The 19528-nt window shown below is 37.1% G+C and overlaps 2 protein-coding genes across 2 annotated transcripts in view; one reads left to right on the forward strand and one right to left on the reverse strand.

Moving 5' to 3' along the window:
* Positions 1–11249, forward strand: part of mrn (general transcription factor IIH subunit 4 marionette) — a gene marked incomplete in the record, with an annotated part of 36280 nt that extends 25031 nt beyond the window's left edge. Inside the window, 1 exon segment of the mRNA XM_069844367.1 lies at positions 1–11249. Within this exon segment, the coding sequence (XP_069700468.1) occupies positions 1–385 (385 nt within the window).
* Positions 5279–19528, reverse strand: part of LOC138712489 (facilitated trehalose transporter Tret1-like) — a 25000-nt gene continuing 10750 nt past the window's right edge. Inside the window, exons 2-6 of the mRNA XM_069844365.1 lie at positions 18100–18248; positions 16441–16826; positions 10455–10688; positions 7965–8224; positions 5279–6301 (exon numbers count right to left, since the gene is read on the reverse strand). Coding sequence (XP_069700466.1) covers positions 5845–6301; positions 7965–8224; positions 10455–10688; positions 16441–16826; positions 18100–18220 — 1458 coding nt within the window. The 5' untranslated portion in view covers positions 18221–18248 and the 3' untranslated portion in view covers positions 5279–5844. The remainder of the gene's footprint in view (positions 6302–7964; positions 8225–10454; positions 10689–16440; positions 16827–18099; positions 18249–19528) is intronic.

Below are 19528 nucleotides of genomic sequence, written 5' to 3' on the forward strand. Positions count from 1 at the left end.
GTTTCCAAACCTTGCTGTGGGGATAATGACCCGTGACTCAATACGTCAAGCTCTGAAGAGTGGTATCACTGCAGAACAAATTGTTGGCTTCCTTCGTTTACATGCACACCCTCGCATGGTGGCTGTAGGGCCTCCTGTACTTCCACCAACAGTAGTTGACCAAATCAAGCTGTGGGAAAATGAACGTAACCGCTTTAATTTCTCAGAAGGGATTTTATATAGCCAGTTTTTGTCTCAAGCTGATTTTGAAGTACTGAGGGACCATGCCCACGATTTGGGAGTGTTAACATGGCAGAATCCCCAGCACAGAACCATGGTAGTTACTCGCGCAGGTCATGAAGAGGTGAAACGGTTCTGGAAGCGATATTCAAAAGGTGGAGGATGAGGTACTGAATCCCATTTCATTAAAATATGCATCTTTTCTCAGGACTTTAAGGATTGTCTTCTCTTAGAAAGATGTACAGTTTTTGGCAAACTGTTGTTCAGTTGCGTGGATCTTGTTGAATGAGAGATCACAGTTTAGATAAAAGTGTGTGAGATGTTTGGTGACCATACCACATACATGATGATGGAGGAGTGTTTTTCAGCATTGTAAAATATATGTTTATATTCAACAGAGGTAAATTTTATGTCATTTCACACCTTGAGATTTTTCAGAAGAAGCGATTTTTCGAGAATTGCTTTCCAGTTTACTGACGAAGATAAGTTCCTTTGTAATCTTTAAAATGTAGACGAACACAAATCTAAGGCTGTTGATACACTTTCTCTTCAGTTTCATTAAAAATAGATAGGAATAATTCTCTCATAGAGGGAAAGTAAATTAAGTGACGAACTTTTACAAAGTTCTAAGTTCTTTAACAAGAATGAACTCATGTGAACAATGGTGTCTTCTTTTCAAAACCCTAAATGTAGTGACTTGAATCCAGTTCAGGGGACGATTTGCACAGCAGATATTTGAGAGCAGAAAGTTTTGTATCTGTGGCTCGAAATATATTATTTATCTGTCTTTTAGCTCAAGCAGTTGATGATATATGATGTACTCATAGTGTACCAGATGATACATTATTATGCTGGCAAAGAAAGCTGGTCGTGTCTTCATGGGTTATATAATAAATAATCCGTGATGCTACAGCCCTTTAAGGGCCCAGACCGACCTGCCAGCTGCTGGCATCACGTCCACATGCTGAAGCAGAGATGAATGACCATTCAACCAGAATGGAGGTATTGTATGGTTAGCATGATGATCCCTCTAGCCGTTATAGCTGGCTTTCGTAACCGGAGTTCACTACCTATCGTAGCTCCCCAAGTGTATCATGATGCTGAGTGGGCACCAGTCCCATATACTGACCGAAATTTCATGAGGAAATTTCTTCCCCCCGTAATGACTCGAACCAGCATGCATTTCGTAACGTGAGTCCCAGGCAGGATGCTTAGACCACAATGCCACGGCACAGGACGTCCTCATGGGTTGATAATAAATAATTGAAAGATAATGGACAATCAGAACAAAATTCATTGGTGATAGATATGACTCCCATGGCGAAAATAATTCTGAAGGACCTGAAAATTCTGATTAATTATTAAGCATTGAGGTATTTTATAAACTTTTACTATACAGTATTTATGTCATTCCTTTATTTAGTTTTGGAACTGTTTAAACACAGAGCATGTTATAACTGGAACTTGGAAAATTCTAGTGGCCCAAATTTTGTTTCTGGGTCTACACTACCTACTAGTCTAACAAAATTATGTCAATACGTTTATACACAACAATGTAATGTTCATTTATTTCGCAGTGAAAGGTTTTATGTTATTGTGTTGCATTATACGCAATAATAAGATATATTTTGTAGTTTTCCCTAATCTTAAAAGTATCATTGTTATTTCGCCCCAGCAATAACACAATTACAACAATTAAATAGTTATTAATTAATAATTATGTTAATTATTAATTATTACATTAAAATAGATATTAAAGTTAAATATTTTATGAAAGGTATATTTACTGAGCTCAGTAGAGTAGTTAGTAGTGAGGAACACCCGTGCCTTTTATTCAGAAGGTCCAGAGTGGAGTCCCAAGTATAGGTTATACAGATTTGGGTTTTTCGTGGTTCCCAAGGTCTCTTCAGGCAAATGCCCAGATATTAGATTCCAGGTGAATTCGTCCACAGCACAAAGTCCAATACAAAAATGCCCACTTTATTCACATTTTATAAATATTGTTCTGGACATTCAAGATAATAACTCCGGATATTTTTATAATGGCCATTTAATGACTGTGGCCTTTTGGTTCTCGACATTCAAGATAATGACTATTTAATGACTGGACATATTCTATACTGGAGATTTGATGACTGAGGACATTTTTGCAATGGACTAATTGACTGATAATCATTTCAAAAAACCACGTTCCACTTCCTTCCCAATCTTGTAACACTCCATTATCACGCAATTCCATGTCATCCATCCGTCTTCCACAACAAACCTGCCATTTGTCCAAGAAATATCAGAACTTGCTGAATATGCTAAGGACTCTGTCAAAGGGTAAGAGGGGCTGTAGCACAAATAGTAACTACTGCTGTAAGTGTTAACATCCCAAAAGAAATGCACATTTCCTTTATGTACAAGTTACCTCCGTCTGTAATATATGAACATTTTACATGTACTACATTAAAAAAGATGGAGTTGATTTTTTTTTTGTTGTGACACTACATAACACAAGGAAGACCAGCAGTAAATCAGTGTGTACCAGTATGTCTGATGGTGTATTAGTCATTTTTAATTATCTTAAAGTATACTTTATTTCAATTTTAAGATGGACAAATGTTTGATTTGTTAAAGACTATCTCAAGACGAACTGTGTACAATTGATAATAAAAGCTCATCATTGCTAATGTTGCGAGTAAAAACCACGATTCTCAGGTCATGGGAAATACACTAAAGATTATTTGCAGTGTAATTTTACATTGTGTGAGAATGAAAGTAATCAGAATTCCAAGTGGCTTGTTTGTGAAAGTAGATTGTTTGGTCAGTCGTTGATGCTAAGTAAACTTCAAAAGCAATGAATGGTTTTATTGATTTTTTTTTTAATTTATTTATTCGTGAAATAATTCTAATAGTTACATTCAGGAAAGATCTAGCACTTAATTTGATAGGAGGCTGAGTGAACCTTGAAGCCATTCTGGGAGTTTTGACATTGAGAAAATCCCGTCACAACCTGGGATTGATTCTTTAGCCAGTTGCTCTATCGACTGAATTACCCAACTGCACACAAATGCATATCAGTATTTTTTAAATTACAGTACAGACACCAAACCATTGTGGTAAAAGAGATTATTGAGATGGAATTATGAGGAAGGCTTTGTGTATGCTTTTGCATGAAGGATTTCCTGGCACACCTCAGCACTTAAACCAGTGGTCATCAGCACTAGCTGAAATGTGCAAAGGGTACACCGTGCTGTCCCGTGTGCGCTGTCGTGCAACAGGGAGAGATAGAGAGCATACCCACTAGCAGCTATGGAGTGCACCCTAGTGCACTGCGTTTTCCGCGGGTATAGTCGGAGGCACCGATTTTGGCAGATGACCTCGATGACATTTCCAGTAGGCGAGCCAATATTGTTTGTGTAAGCTGCGAGAATGAGATGCGATAACATTCTGAGTCGTTCATATTTTCATAACAGCAGCTCATATCAATTATCCTTATTATGAAACACACCACGGTACAGTCCTACTCAAAGAATACCTTTAATAAATGTAAATGACTTCCGTTCGCAATGATTTTACAATACGTCTCCTACATTTTCTAAATTAAATTAATTCTTAATTAAAAGGAAAATCCTACCCTTACCAGATCAATATACAAGATTTGTCCAGTAATAATCTAGGCTGCACGTCTGCTGGTTAAAAAAAAATAAATCAATATAATTATTTTGATCATTACTGCCTCCCATTTTCCATCCCTTAATGTTCGTATTTTGTAAAACTCAGTCTTATCTATTGACTAAGGATTAACATATTTCCATATATATATATATATATATATATAAAACAGATATTTCCATTTCGTACAATATTCTGGTCACGAGACATAATCATATACTTTGTCTTTTCGGGATTTACTACCAAACCTATCGCTTTATTTGCTTCAAGTAAAATTTCCGTGTTTTCCCTAATCGTTTGTGGAGTTTTTCCTAACATATTCACGTCATCAGCATAAACAAAAAGCTGATGTAACCTGTTCAATTCCAAACCCTCTCTGTTATCCTGAACTTTCCTAATGGCATATTCTAGAGCGAAGTTAAAAAATAAAGGTGATAGTGCATCTCCTTGCTTTAGCCCACAGTGAATTGGAAACGCATCAGATAGAAACTGGTCTATACGGACTCTGCTGTAAGTTTCATTGAGACACATTTTAATTAATCGAACAAGTTTCTTGGGAATACCAAAGGCACATATAGACTACTGTAATATTTGTGTAGTTTTTGGAGGTGACTGTCTAGAGTGCACAAATACTCGGGCGTGCATGTTTACTCTTATGTCCTACCCATTCCACTGCGACAGAGATAACAGCCGATCTTGCAGCGGTGAGGTACTCGCTCTCCAGTTCACATTAAGAATATCCATCTGCCAAAATCAATGGCGCGACCTATAAGAGAGACAAGCCCCAGTGTGCTCTGTGCTGATGACCCTTGACTTAAACTTTCTTTATTGTCCATTGTTAAAAAAAAAACTGAATGAAAATGATGGCAATTGGATTTAAAATGAGATACAGCATAAAGAGAGTCTTCAGGCAAGATTCAGTTTTTGTGGAATTACCATAGTTATTCCGTCTTTGTCCCAAAAGACTGTTAGAGCCAAGTCAGACTTAAGTTGATAAAATAAAGTTTGCATGGGGTGAGATAGATTGCTTTCTTGTAATAGATATAGTTTAGAATATTGCTGTTCCAGGAATGTAAATGCATTAAGGTACGGTCACACATCACTACTTTTGCAGCCGCAGTCATGCTGCAGGTTTCCATCTCCGTATTGACTTCTCCATATACATTTTGTGGTTATGTTCGCATTATTAATAAACTCATGCGAAAGCTTCCTTATCTATTATTTGCTTTTCTATCGTATCTAGTATTCAGAAATTGACATTATTTTTACTATAAAGCTTTTAAGAACGTCTATATACTTAAATGATAACCAACAGTATATTCATGTAATCCATGTTGGCAACCCTCCTGTTTGAAACTACGCTACGGAAAATTTAAAAAATGAATTATATCGTCACCAATTATGCTCAGACTGTGTTGTGTATTTAATAACTGTTACAAATAATTTGTTTTCATCACATTTAACATTAAAATATATCCAAGCAATAAAAGTATCATTGGCACATTTGGGTGGTAACACTGGTTGCAACCGCAGCAAAAGTTTCAACAAAACCGATATCAAAAATGCTGCGGCTGCAAACCTGAGAACCCTGTTCACACGTCGCTACTTTTAAGTTGCGCGCAGCATGGAAAAGTAGCGGGCAGCAGGTTCGGCAGCCGCTACTTTTCGGGTTGCACCGTTGTTCACACATCGCAGTATAAGAGTTGCGCAGTTTTTTGTACTGCATCGCTGCAAAAGTAGCGACATGTGATCGTACCTTTACTACTCACACAAGTTAAACAAAACCATTATGTTACGAGATGAAATTAATTAATCCTGTACTGAATTACAAAGCAAATTTTAACAAGCAGTATATCTTGAAATTTGTAACCCCTCATGTGAATTCAGTCTAGAAGGGAAACAAAGTAAATAGTTTTCTATTTACATTGATGACTTTAAACGCGCCAAACCAATGCCTCGGTAGGGTCATAGTGATCCATTAGTAGCATTTGTTCTGTTACCGGCTAGCCTTGTCTGAATCTCTTGCAGAGTTAGTCCTTTTGTCTCAGGGACTTTGAAGTAAATGAACACAGTGGCAAGCGCACAGTTCACTGCGAAGAACCAGAAGGCAATGTACCTGCCAGCGTAATCTATGAATGTCTGAAATGTATTGGTTATGATGAAAGACGTTATCCAGCAAAATGTAGCGACGATACCTCCAGCATTTCCTTTCACCTTAGGAGGAAGCACCTCAGCCATGACCACCCACGGCAGAGGTCCCAGTCCGATGCAATACACGATGATGTAGATGATGAGGCATGCAAGAGGAAGCCAGCTTATGCCATCCACGTCCTTCTGCATCTGCTCTTTGAGGAGGAAGTAGACTCCAAGCACCAGTAGACTCAGCATCTCAATGAAGCTCGATACCAGCAGCAGGATTCGTCTACAAGCAGGATTTGAGATGTTGTTTACATGTTGGGTCCTGAGTTTTTGCAACTTGGAAGTTTGCTGCAATGAAGGCCAATGTCAACAAAAGTGTACATATAAGATACAATTAATAAGTTCTTAGCCCAACATGGAGAAAGTTATTGTAACTGAAAACAAATTTTTATTTACTTAACATAATCATCTTTTAATTCTGTGCACTTAGTACAACAGTTATACAGCAATTCTAAGCTTTTTGATTTTTTATATATTAATTTATTTTTTTTACAAACCATTGTTCTACAGTACTTATTACTGTTTCATTCCATAAAATGTAATGTTTATAGTTTCGGAAATAGATGATAGTCCGAGAGGGATATATCTGAATGTGGGGGATGGTCAATAGTTCGAAATATTTGATAACTGAATATATTTTTCCGTCTTATCAAATTATTTAAAGAGCTTTCAATATTGAAGCATATTTTCGCACAGGTACTGTCGTCCGTTTGCCTACGTCACACCCAGGTTTCCTCCACCCGCTTCTGCTCACCCCTCTGTAAAGGTTAGTGACTGGGCTGTCTTAGCTCTTTTCTGAAAACATTAATTTCTGTTAGAAATTCGACGTCTACGTAATATTATACAACTGCTTAAAATAACTTAAATAAAAGGGCCTTGTTAAGTAATTAACTGTCATGTGATTTCCCCCCCTTTCTATGACCCTGTGACAAAACACTTGGACGGACAATAGATAGCATGTCTGAGTAATTTTATCTTTTCGGATCGGGCAGAAGTGAAGATTGAATTTGCAGTATGTAAGGTACTTTTTTATAGAATAGGTACAGAATTATTTCAACGTGAGTTACTATTACGAAGGACGAAACTGGTAATTGGAATTAGGTACAATAGTCTATAGTGCGATAATATGCACAAAAGAAGTCAAGCCTGTATCGAAATGAACGGCCACCATTTTCAAAATTAATGTGTTTAAATATCCATATTATGATTATTTTTCAATTTAATTTCATTCTCTATATTGTACGCTAATGTGCTGTAGACAGTATAATATACACTGCATAATGAATACATCCGAATGGATAGCTCAGTTCGTGAGTAAAAACACTTATTGTTAATACTGTACTGTATTTTGATTAAACAAAAACCTAATGAAAATTATCGAACTCAAAATCGCGATATTTCCTAATTTACGTAAATGGATGAACTACTTTCCTTCCCTCCTATACCTAGTAAAGTGATTTGTTTGTATTTTACGCCAGTATCATCGAACTCCAGTCGTGGAAGGTGTTTCCGGTTCTCAACCGTTAATCCAAAGGTATAGCCAGGTTAATATTAGAAATGTTAGTAAAAATAAAATGCTGTCCCTGTAGAACATATTATACATGTGTAACAATATTTAGTATATGTAAATTAATAATAATTACATTCTGTCATATTGTCATGTTACCTGAAAAAATCGCACCCATGTATACGTTAATTATTTTACTAAAATCACCCCAAGAATTAAGTTCGTAAACGTCATTATAATTTCGCGTGATAAATAATGTACAGAAAATTATACCAGAAAAAAATAGGTAGGCCTAGTTTTCTGATTGTTCAAATCTGTATACTTAAAAATAGAGAAAAGATGGTTTTAAATATTAGATGTATGAATGATGGGTTCATACCTTCCGGCGCGGTCCACCAGAGGCATTGTACAGATGGACATGATAAGCATGACCACGCCCACTACCACGGAGCTGACACTAGCGGACATGGTGCTGCCCGCAGCTTTGAAAATAGAATCCGTATAGAAGAGCAAGACGCAGATGCCCCCCATCTGCTGAGCCCCCACCAATCCCATTGGTATCACCAGTGCCTTCACAGCCAGCGGACTAAGGAGATCCTTCAGAGAACTTTTGTCCTTTGCATTTTCTTCTGCTGCTTCCTGCATCAAAGAGTTCAGAAGCATAAATATATTGTATTACTGTAGTAGCCTAGTTAGCCCATCAAAGTTCTTCTGAAATATTTTTATTTACTGAAAGGCTTTATTTAGTTACGTATACAGGGTGAACTGTAAGTAATGTCATTAATTCCAGGAGGTTATTCTTTGAAATATTTCAAACAAAAAGTTTAATACAATTTTGCTCGTTTTTGCTTCCTTTTGGAGATAAAAATTATTTTATAACGTGTTTTGAGAAAGTCACTGATAGAATTCCCAATATCCTCATTTAATTTAAGAGAACAGTGTGTTATGATAATAAATGAGTGAAAGAATTTTAGTTTTGTCCTTCAAATGTGCAGAAATTTGACCCAAACAAATGTAACGTTTTATTATGCAGAGGAATTTTTCAGTTTTACAGCTAAAAAATTTAAAGAATATAAAAGCGATGCTGCTAAAGCAGCCTTGTTTCCAATGGATACTGCAGACGAAAAGGACTCAGGACCACGAGAAAAAGAACACGTGGTTTTTGCAGCGGTAAATAAAGGACCACAGGAAGATTACCCTTCAGTAGACTTTACACCAAAAAGTTGATTTTTGCGAGAAGACTGAGTGATTGTTGGTAGAAAAGGTCTGTTAAATAAGGAGGTAGCCAGTTTGGTAGCCACAAAGAAACAAGGCACGAATATTTCAATACCATTACCAAAATCTCGAAATGTCTTATTTAGTAAAAATAGAAAAGGATCAAAAGACCTCGCTATGCGAAAAATTCAGTTTAACTCACAAAGTTGCCAATAAAATAGAGACTATAAAAGGACACAAATAGGACGTACTGTTTTCAATAACATGTGGAATAACTGTTAGCATGCCTGACCGAGAAATGAGCGGTCCCAGATTCAAATTTTGGTTGAGACAAGTTACCTGGTTGAGATTTGTTTTCGGGGTTCTTCCTCAACCCAATAAGAGCAAATGCTGGGTAACGTTTGGCACTGTACCCTGGACTCATTTTGTTTTCATTATCACCATCTCATTTAGACGCTAGATAACCATAACAATTGATGAAGTGTCGTAAAATAATCAATTAAATCATTTGAAATTAAAAAAAGAAAATAATTGAGGACAGTTTATAGAGTTGCAAAGGAAAGTCAGGATGTCAGTGATTTTGATTGACCTTCAAAGAGTGAATGATAGTAACATGGCCGAAATTATTATTCCATAAATGCTTGCATTAATATAGCCAAATACTGTAAAATGGAAAGAAAAAAATGAATGCAGTTGTCAGATTTTATGTTGATGTTTGAAGTACTGTTATTAGCTCTTTTCCTTATTTAAATTAATGTGTGTACTGACGATACTTCCCGATATGGAACAACACAAATTCATTCATTCGTTCATTTGTATTTTTCTAGGTCTTTCACTGCAAACCCCAATCATTCCAATTTTCTGCCTTTTTTTTTTCCGCATATGGTCCATATATATCTTAATATCATCTCTCATAATGATATCTTCTTCTGCCCCGAACTCCACTCCCGTTCGCTTGTGCGAATTCATTTCTTACACATATGGTGAAGATACTACGTATTGAAATATTATAAAAATTACTCAACAAATGACGTAAGTATACGCCGAAGAAATTATGATGCCGCATCTAATAGCATTGGACTCTAAACGTTTAACATGCTTTTTATTTTATTGGGTTATTTTACGACGCTGTATCAACATCTAGGTTATTTAGCGTCTGTATGATATGAAGGTGATAATGCCGGTGAAATGAGTCCGGGGTCCAGCACCGAAAGATACTCAGCATTTGCTCGTATTGGGTTGAGGGAAAACCCCGGAAAAGACCTCAACCAGGTAACTTGCCCCGACCGGGATTCGAACCCGGGCCACCTGGTTTCGCAGCCAGACGCACTGACCGTTACTCCACAGGTGTGGACTTTAACATGCTCTCCTGTAAAATTTTGTCTATGTGGCTTAGGACTATGTCATTCTCACCCCTTCAATAATATAAATACGTTTTTTGTAGATCCTAGTTCCATAAGCGTTTTTTGAAGTTTGAAAAAATTATGATACATGGTTCATATGGCTTTAAGACAAGATGAAAACGGGTACATTTAGGGAAACACGAAGTAAGAGAATGAGATTCCATAAAATTTGAACTCGTGTTTATCTCTGTTATGAAATTATTCGACATGAGAGTGTCTCGATATATTAGTGTATTTGAAAATTGGCTCACCTTGAGTTGCTGTAGCTCTTCATCCACATTGCAACGCTTGCCCCTGAACCATTGCAGAGCTTTCGCTGCCCCTGCGCGGTCGTTTTTTGAGAGCAGATACTGAGGAGTGTCAGGCATCCATACAAACAGCACAAGGAACAAGATGGGCAGCGCGAGACACGTGAAGTTCAGTAGCCCGTAGCTACCCAATGCACCAACGGCGTAAGCATATAGAATGCCCAGATTGAAGCCAACCTGCGAAATTTGAATATATAATATAAAGACAATCAACTTTGAAGATTGTCGAAGTTAGATCGACATCTTATAAACTTAACAGTGTCATTAATTTGTTAGAAGATGTAGTAATATAAATTGAATTCTGCTTGTTTATTGATTTATAGCCTACATTACATTTAATAACTATTCGTAATGTTATATGTTTAAATGAAATTAATTGTTTTATATTAATCATTATCATTGGTACAGCATCTCCACTGTTTCGGTATTTATCAACATCTAACCTGTACCCTTTGTGACCTTCAAGAAGCGATGAATAGAGATCATCTCCAGTGCTGTCCAGCTCTAAAATCACTGACAGAATGTGCCAGATACTGGGAAGCGAGAAGCTTCATGCCTCTGTTTAGTTCTTAGTTTTTAGTTCTTTAAGGTTTTTGTTTAGTTCCTTTATTAGATTTAATTTTAAGTTGTACTGTATTAAGTTAATTGTTTTAATCTTGAGGTTGTGTTTAGGTAAAAGATAAGTTATCTATGTACCTGTCATTCGAATAAATAAATAAATATTAATCATTATAAGAAGTTTGGCATTCTTCATACATAACTCACATTACTCTATAATTTAAACCGATATCATACTTCAGTTTCACACATAGCCTATGACTGAAGTAGATACTCCAAAAGGTGATCTGATCATATTTCAGTGAAGTGTTGTGAATAGACGGGCAGTGTAATAAGATTTTATGTCAAATAGTGAATGTCCCATAAAGAACGCAAGATTTAATTTCGTAATAGCCTCAAACATAAGTGTTGAACAATTACCGATACATTTACTTTTATTTTAGTACAAATTGCATTTACTGCAGTTAATAGTGTAACATATTCATTCATTCATAGTGTTCTGCCCAAGGGCAGGTCTTTCACTGCAAACCCAGCATTCTCCAGTCTTTCCTATTTTCTGCCTTAATGTAACACATGTCATATAGTATTTTTGTAGCGATATAATCATATAGCCTACTTTGTTTTTTTTCGCGGTTTACTTCCAAACCTATCTCCTTACTTTCTTCAAGTAAAATTTCCCGTGTTTTCCCTAATCATTCGTGAATTTTCTCCAAACATATTCACGTCATCCGCATAAACAATCAGCTGATGTAACCCGTTCAATTCCAAACCCTCCCTGTTTTCCTGGACTTTTCTAATGGCATATTATAGAGCAACGTTAAAAAGTAAAGGTGATAGTGCATCTCTTTGCTTTAGTCCGCAATGAAACAGAAACTGGCCTATACAGACTCTGTCATTCCGAGGCTTGTATTGGGGTTTCGGAATAAACTCTTTTTTACGGTAATGGGTTGTTAGCCCTTCGCCCAACCTTCAAGCTGGAGTACCATCTCTTATCACCTGCCCGCGACTGCTTATTCAATATATTCGCAGCTACCCTCCATATCTGGAGGCCGTCTCTAACCGCAACCTGAGGACGCACCATGTAGTGGTGATAGGCAAAGCTCGGAACTTGGGGACTTGTGTCTTTGCACGTGACTAAGCGACCGGACTTCAATGTCAACAACTCCCGCTTCCAGCACGGAGGTACTGTCAGGTCTGCTACAAAAGTGGTTTCTGGCTCCAACAACATATTGATGATAATATTATGGTAGGTTGAAACACGTAATTTCATAGTACAGTATATATATATATATATATATATATATATATATATATATATATATATAATAAAAATAAACATGAGAAATATATCAAATTTACTGTTCTGCTGTGTACATTTTATTACAGTGTATGACTACCTACATTCGAAGATTTTTCGGTAGCAGACTTAAATACTGAATGTTTTCATTGTTACTGTTTTCTGTTCGATTTTCAGCAGTTGCTAGCTCATCTCGTATCTGAGAAAGATAAGTATATCCTAAATTTTTCTCGAAAATAGTTTTCAATTAGTGTGTCACTACTAGGGCAAGCCCCTCTACGTTTCGATCCATGTCTATGGACAGATTTTTCTACAATTTGAGGGACTGCAATGCCTTTCAATGAATTTCGTTTCCAGCCTCTAGTTTGTGTGTGGCACAACTTACAAAATATAAACTCTCCATTCGAAAAAAATAATGTATCTCCTCCGAATTCTCCACGAAATTCTGTATCTTAAATTTAAAACAAAATGTATTTTCAAACTTCTATAATACCCATTCGAAATAACACGTATTTTCTATTTCCTCAAACAGACCGTTTACCTTTAACTCTCTGAATGTCATTGGCTTCGACATAACAGTTTCTTCGTCCGTCTTCCTGTCATTAGTTGTGGCCACTTTCTTAGTACCCACGACTGTCCCTGAGCTTTGTGTACGTTGTACCTGTAACCTTACTCATGCACACGACACAAGTCCCCAAGTTCCGAGCTTTGGTGATAGGGACTCACAATACACAGAGATTTTTATTACGGTAAGAAACTAACTCTTGCGTTCTTTATGGCACACCTTATATAACTTTCGTAGATGCATATTTTATAAACACCAGGTATCCTAAGACATATGTGTACTCGTATGTCCTTAACTGATCTCAGTAAGTTTTGGATCTTTGTGGGCGGCTTATGGATAGTTTAATCCCGTATTTTCTTAGTAGCCTGTCACCCTTGCCTGAGCTGTGGCCATAAAACGGGGCATATGCCGTGCCCTTCGTCTCCTCTTTCATCGGAAGGTGGTTTTTCAGAGAAGGTCCTTTTGAGGGCCAAACTGATTTCCCTGTTGCCGAAGTTCTGTTGGAACATCTTGCGTAGGTGTCGAATTTCTGAAAACAAACTCTTGGTCCGAAATCCCCCTCGCCCTGTGCAGAAGAGTGGACAGGAGCGTTCGTTTCGTGCCGCGTGATGGTGACTGCGTCCGTTCAGGTATAGGCTAAATCTATATATGTTGGTTTTCTGTATACATTGTGGCCCATTGTGCCATCTGACGTCCTGGAAATGAGAATATCCAAGAAGGGGAGACAACCATCTTTTTTCACTTCTTTCGTAAACTGGATGTTCGGTGAATGCTGTTCAGGTGTTCTTGGAATTCCTGAACTGTTGCTTCTCCACGTGGCCAGGGCCGAAGTTGTATATTAATGTTATTATCAATGCATTTAACTTCGTTTATGAACAGAGCTAGGAACTTCGTACCGATTTCGTTATTCAGGGTGCGAGCAGCCAAGAAATGGGCACACAAAACGGGCTACCTGCGCGACCAACGGCCGCCTTGGAGTGCATCATATTCATGTTGAGAACCCTTACTGCATGCAACAGGCTCACATCGGCAGTATGCAAGACGTTTGAGTAACAACATATTGTTTTACTGCAAATGTGAGCGAGATTCATTTCCTGTACAAACATAGTAAGTTTCCTAGCATTGTATTTTATATATATATATATATATATATATATATATATATATATATATGTATGTATGTATGTATGTATGTATAGTTTGTTTCCTTCTTTGGTTTTTACTTAGTAAGCGTTTCAAGATATTTACGATATGTATTATTTTATTATTATTAACCTATTGTTTTGTATAATTTCTGTAAATGTTACACCCTGTGTTGTATTTTATAGGTGTAAATGATGTAAATATGTAAAGAGCAATTGTGTCAATGTCAATCTATATGTATGTAACAATTTGTATAGTTGTACATAATAGTACATTATGCAACGAGCCTATAATGATAGTAATTAAGACGCAAGTATGTTTGTTTTTGAAACGAGCGCAAGCGAGTATCATAATTTTCATACGAGCGTCTTAATTACCATTACAGGCAAGTTTCATACGACTTTTCATGCTCGACCATATTTCTAACTTTAAATTATTCAGAAGTATACATTTTATTTGTATCTGACAGAAGATCGGAAGTGACCTTGTTCATAGCTCTTGAATTGTGAGATGTGCGCAGACGCGAAAGTATTGATTTTTTTCCGAGGAACAATAATGTCATTGACCTTGATGTAATGCAGAGAATGTATAACCTGGAAATTGCTTTAAAATTAAAAAACGAGATGACAAATTGAATTTATTTGAATATTATTTACAATTAACGCTAATTATTATAGTAACAGAACATGACCTTCTGCGACAGTATTGGATTTCCAGCCTCCATGACGTTTCCCTCGTCTTTCGATTGCATATCCGAGAATAATCGAAAACCTGAACTTTAATGAATAGGTGTAATTTAATGACATGCATTAAAGGACTGTTACCAGGTGTTTACTACATTTCGGCATGGTCGAGCATAAACATAATTATGTAACTAGCTGTGCATTTACGAATGTCCCTTACGTCTTCCTTTTCCGGAAACGGGAATATTGCCTTGACGACGCGTTTGTTTTCCTTTCCACTGTACGTTCCTATTTCTGTGAATAGCTGTAGCAGACATTTAACGAAAGATATGAGTTTAACAATGCTTTTTATATCGGTGAATTTTTTATTATTTATTTGTAATATTCTTTTACCCTTAAAATGAAAGAATAATGGTATTTTACAAACAACTTCAAATTAATGTAACTCTGAAAATATTGAGATTAGGACAAATGTTTACATGACACTTTTTGCTCAGAATGCCTTCGGAAATAAGCTCCGTAAGTGACGGTAAATCCTCGTGAATCATCCTGTATGTAAACACAGTTTTGTAATTTAGAAACAATCGTGTTTATGGTTAAATCAACCAACTCGTACGAGTAATTATTAATACGAGTATTTGAAACTCTGTTATGATTTCGTGAATATAAAAATTGGGATTAATATGTGAAAGTGAGCATCATTTTTTCTGCCCATAATTATATGAACTTCGAATTCCTCTTGCTGTATCTGATACAGACCACTTGAGCACGTCACTTAATTTTCTTCACAACTCTAATGCCTGCAATAGCCTACATATGCGATCTGCAGTTCTGCACAGTAGATAAATTATAGCACAACTCTGAGATTACTTACTTACTTACTGGCTTTTAAGGAAACCGCAGGTTCATTGCCGCCCTCACATAAGCCCGCCATTGGTCCCTATCCTGAGCAAGATTAATCCAGTCTCTACCATCATATCCCACCTCCCTCAAATCCATTTTAATATTATCTTCCCATCTACGTCTCGGCCTCCCCAAAGGTCTTTTGCCCTCCGGCCTCCCAACTAACACTCTATATGCATTTCTGGATTCGCACATACGTGCTACATGTTCTGCCCATCTCAAACGTCTGGATTTTATGGTCAGGTGAAGTACACAATGCGTGCAGCTCTGTGTTGTGTAACTTTCTCCATTGTCCTGTAACTTCATCCCTCTTAGCCCTAAATATTTTCCTAAGAACCTTATTCTCAAACACCCTTAATCTCTGTTCCCCTCTCAAAGTGAGAGTCCAAGTTTCACAACCATACAGAACAACCGGTAATATAACAGTTTTATAAATTCTAGCTTTCAGATTTTTTGACAGAATACTAGATGACAAAAGCTTCTCAACCGAATAATAACAGGCATTTCCCATATTTATTCTGCGTTTAATTTCCTCCCGAGTGTCATTTATGTTTGTTACTGTTGCTCCAAGATATTTGAATTTTTCCACCTCTTCGAAGGATAAATCTCCAATTTCATACTATATTCTGGTCACGAGACATAATCATATACTTAGTCTTTTCGGGATTTACTTCCAACCCAATCGCTTTACTTGCTTCAACTAGAATTTCCGCGTTTCCCTTAATCGTTTGTGGATTTTCTACATAAGATAAACATCTACAAAGAAACTTCATCCATAACCTGCAACAGAGAGGCGAGCGGTCCCCGCACGGAGGGCTCCACCACCTCGGCCACATAGATGGGGATCGTGAAGGAGACGCCACCCAGAGTCAGTCCGGCCACGAACCGCGCCACGTAGAGCCACACGACGGAGTTGGTGACCACGATGAGCACCCAGCTCAGCGTTACAGGCAGGGCCAGGGACAGGATGGCGTTCTTGCGTCCCATCTTGGTTATCAGAATGCCGGAGGGCAGACTCCCGAACATGGCACCCAGCGCGAGAAGGGACCCGACCCACGACGCCTGCTGGTCCGTGATGACGAAGGGGCCGTCTTCCTTCTGCAGCAACGTGGTGGCGGGCGAGGACCACGTAAGCAGAGTACCCGCCGATATAATTACCATGTTGGCTGTAACAGTCGGACACCTTAAAGATTTTGGAACCGATTTCAGACAGTGAATAATAGTACATTATGCAACGAGCCTATAATGTTAGTAATTAAGAAGCGAGTATGTTTATGAAACGAGCGCAAGCGAGTTTCATAATTTTCATACGAGCGTCTTAATTACCATTATAGGCAAGTTTCATACGACTTTTTATGCTCGACTATATTTCTAACTTGAAATTATTCATAAGTATTCATGTTATTCTTATCTGACTTTGAAGGGAACTGACCTTGTGCAATATCTCGTAAATTGTGAGATGTGCGCAGACGCGAAAATATTGATTTTTTTCCGAGAAACAAATGTCATTGACCTTGATATAATCTAGAGAGTAAAATAAACATTAATCTTGATATAACCTTGAAATTGATTTAGACATTGAAAAACGAGATGACAGATTGAATTTATTTGAATATTATTTACAATTAACGCTAATTATTATGGTAACAGACCATAACCTTCTGCGACAGTATTGGATTTCCAGCCTCCGTGACGTTTCGCTAGTTGTCTTTCGATTGCATATCCGAGAATAATCGATACTTGCGCTTTCATATTGTTACAATGGTGTTTTCTGATTGGTGGAACACCTGAATTTTAATGAATAGGTGTACTTTAATGAGGTCCATTAAAGGGCTGCTACCAGGTGTATAATTACTACATTTCGGCATGGTCGAGCATAAAAAATATTAATGCATGCTTAAGAGTTAACTATCATGACAGTGAAACAGTGGACCAGGTTTAGAAAACGAAATCTACATTATACAGTTCTCGCCATGCACTTCGCATTACACATTTCTCGGTGTAGTGCAGCGTTTTTCAACCTTTTTCCACATGTGGCACACTAAGGTATAATTTAAAATCCCGCGGCATACTCATATAATCTAAACCAGTGGAATTTGTATACTGAATGTTGATTTGTGCAACGATCGCGAAATGATGACTTTTGTGGACTCAACTTTTTACTGCTATTTCACTTTTATTTTTCAAATTTTCGCTACGATAACCTTTATTATTTTCATTTTCTCGCGGCACACTCACCGGTTGAAAATGGCTGATGTATGTGTTGCAGTGCATGTTTGAGAGTCTGAATAGTGAATATTTGAATAAATTTAATATTAATCGCTATTGTATTTCTTCGCGTCATTTTATATCTAGTTATACACTATATGGTATGCGGTGTGTGCCTTGAATGGTGTGGAAAATTGTAGGCCTAATTATCATACGTGTAGTTTCACATACCCGTTACCGCCGCCAATATTTGAGGAAGTTTATCTGACTTCACTGCAACAGGTGCCTCTGGTATTCTCGTTCCGAGATGAACCTCATGGTCTGGCAGCATATCCGGTGGTGACATTTCCATCTTGATGTTAACTGCTTTATTTCACAGTCTGTGTGTGGGAGAAATTAAACATTAGAGTGCTTCACAATAGGACTTACAATCGGTTTTCATTCGACTGATCAAAGAACATCCGACTGAATGTTTGAATTTCAACCGGTTGCCCCTGATGTTTTGCAGGCTAGACAGAACACCTATATTTTCTGAGTACACAAACGGAGTAACAATTGAAGGAAATTTACCATGTGTAAAAGTAAAAAAATGTATTTGCTTAATATAAGCCTACAATTGATTACATACTTTATTACGTATGTATTTATTCACACTGCAATGGGTATATACCCGGTGGCAGTGGTAACTAATTACACTCAATAATGACAATAATAAACTTATTAATTAAAAATGCAATTAATAATAATACTAATAATTAATAATAATAATAATAATAATAATAACAACAACAGGGAATATACTAAATTAAATGAAACGATCACTTAAAATAACATTTGAAATATTCTAATTTGTATCTTAAAACTAAGATTGAACTAAAACCCACGAGTATGATATGTTCATATCTGCACAAGTACCTTTCCACATTACACTCATTTCGCTGTCAACTCACTCACTGCACTGGAACTACGACACATTTCACTGATTCTATCCTGATTTCACTAACACTTCAAAAACATTTCACTGTTCAAATTCTTTGCACTGCCACTATAAACTATAAAGCTTCACTGACAGGAACACGTTTCACTTACACAGCACACTTCACTGACACGACATACTTCTTCACTGATACAACACACTTCACTGACACAACATAATTCTTCACTGATACGACACTTCAATAACAACATATCATTTACACCCTTTAACTACTGTGTATAATTACCGTCTATTAGTAAGGTCCTTAAGCCTATTTTTAAATGCATTTTATATAACATATATAGATGAACAAATGGACACGGTAACAACAAATGAAATAAGTATAATACTTACTTGCTTACTTACTTACTTACTTACTTGCTTACTTACTTACTTACTTACTTACTTACTTACTTACTTACTTACTTACTTACTTACTGGCTTTTAAGGAACCCGGAGGTTCATTGCCACCCTCACATAAGCCCGCTATTGGTCCCTATCCTGAGCAAGATTAATCCAGTCTCTACCATCATATCTCACCTCCCTCAAATCCATTTTAATATTATCTTCCCACCTACGTCTTGGCCTCCTCAAAGGTCTTTTTCCCTCCGGCCTCCCAACTAACACTCTATATGCATTTCTGGATTCGCCCATACGTGCTACATGTCCTGCCCATCTCAAACG

Source organism: Periplaneta americana, chromosome 13 (genome assembly GCF_040183065.1).
Source record: "Periplaneta americana isolate PAMFEO1 chromosome 13, P.americana_PAMFEO1_priV1, whole genome shotgun sequence".
Taxonomy (NCBI): Eukaryota; Metazoa; Arthropoda; class Insecta; order Blattodea; family Blattidae; genus Periplaneta; species Periplaneta americana.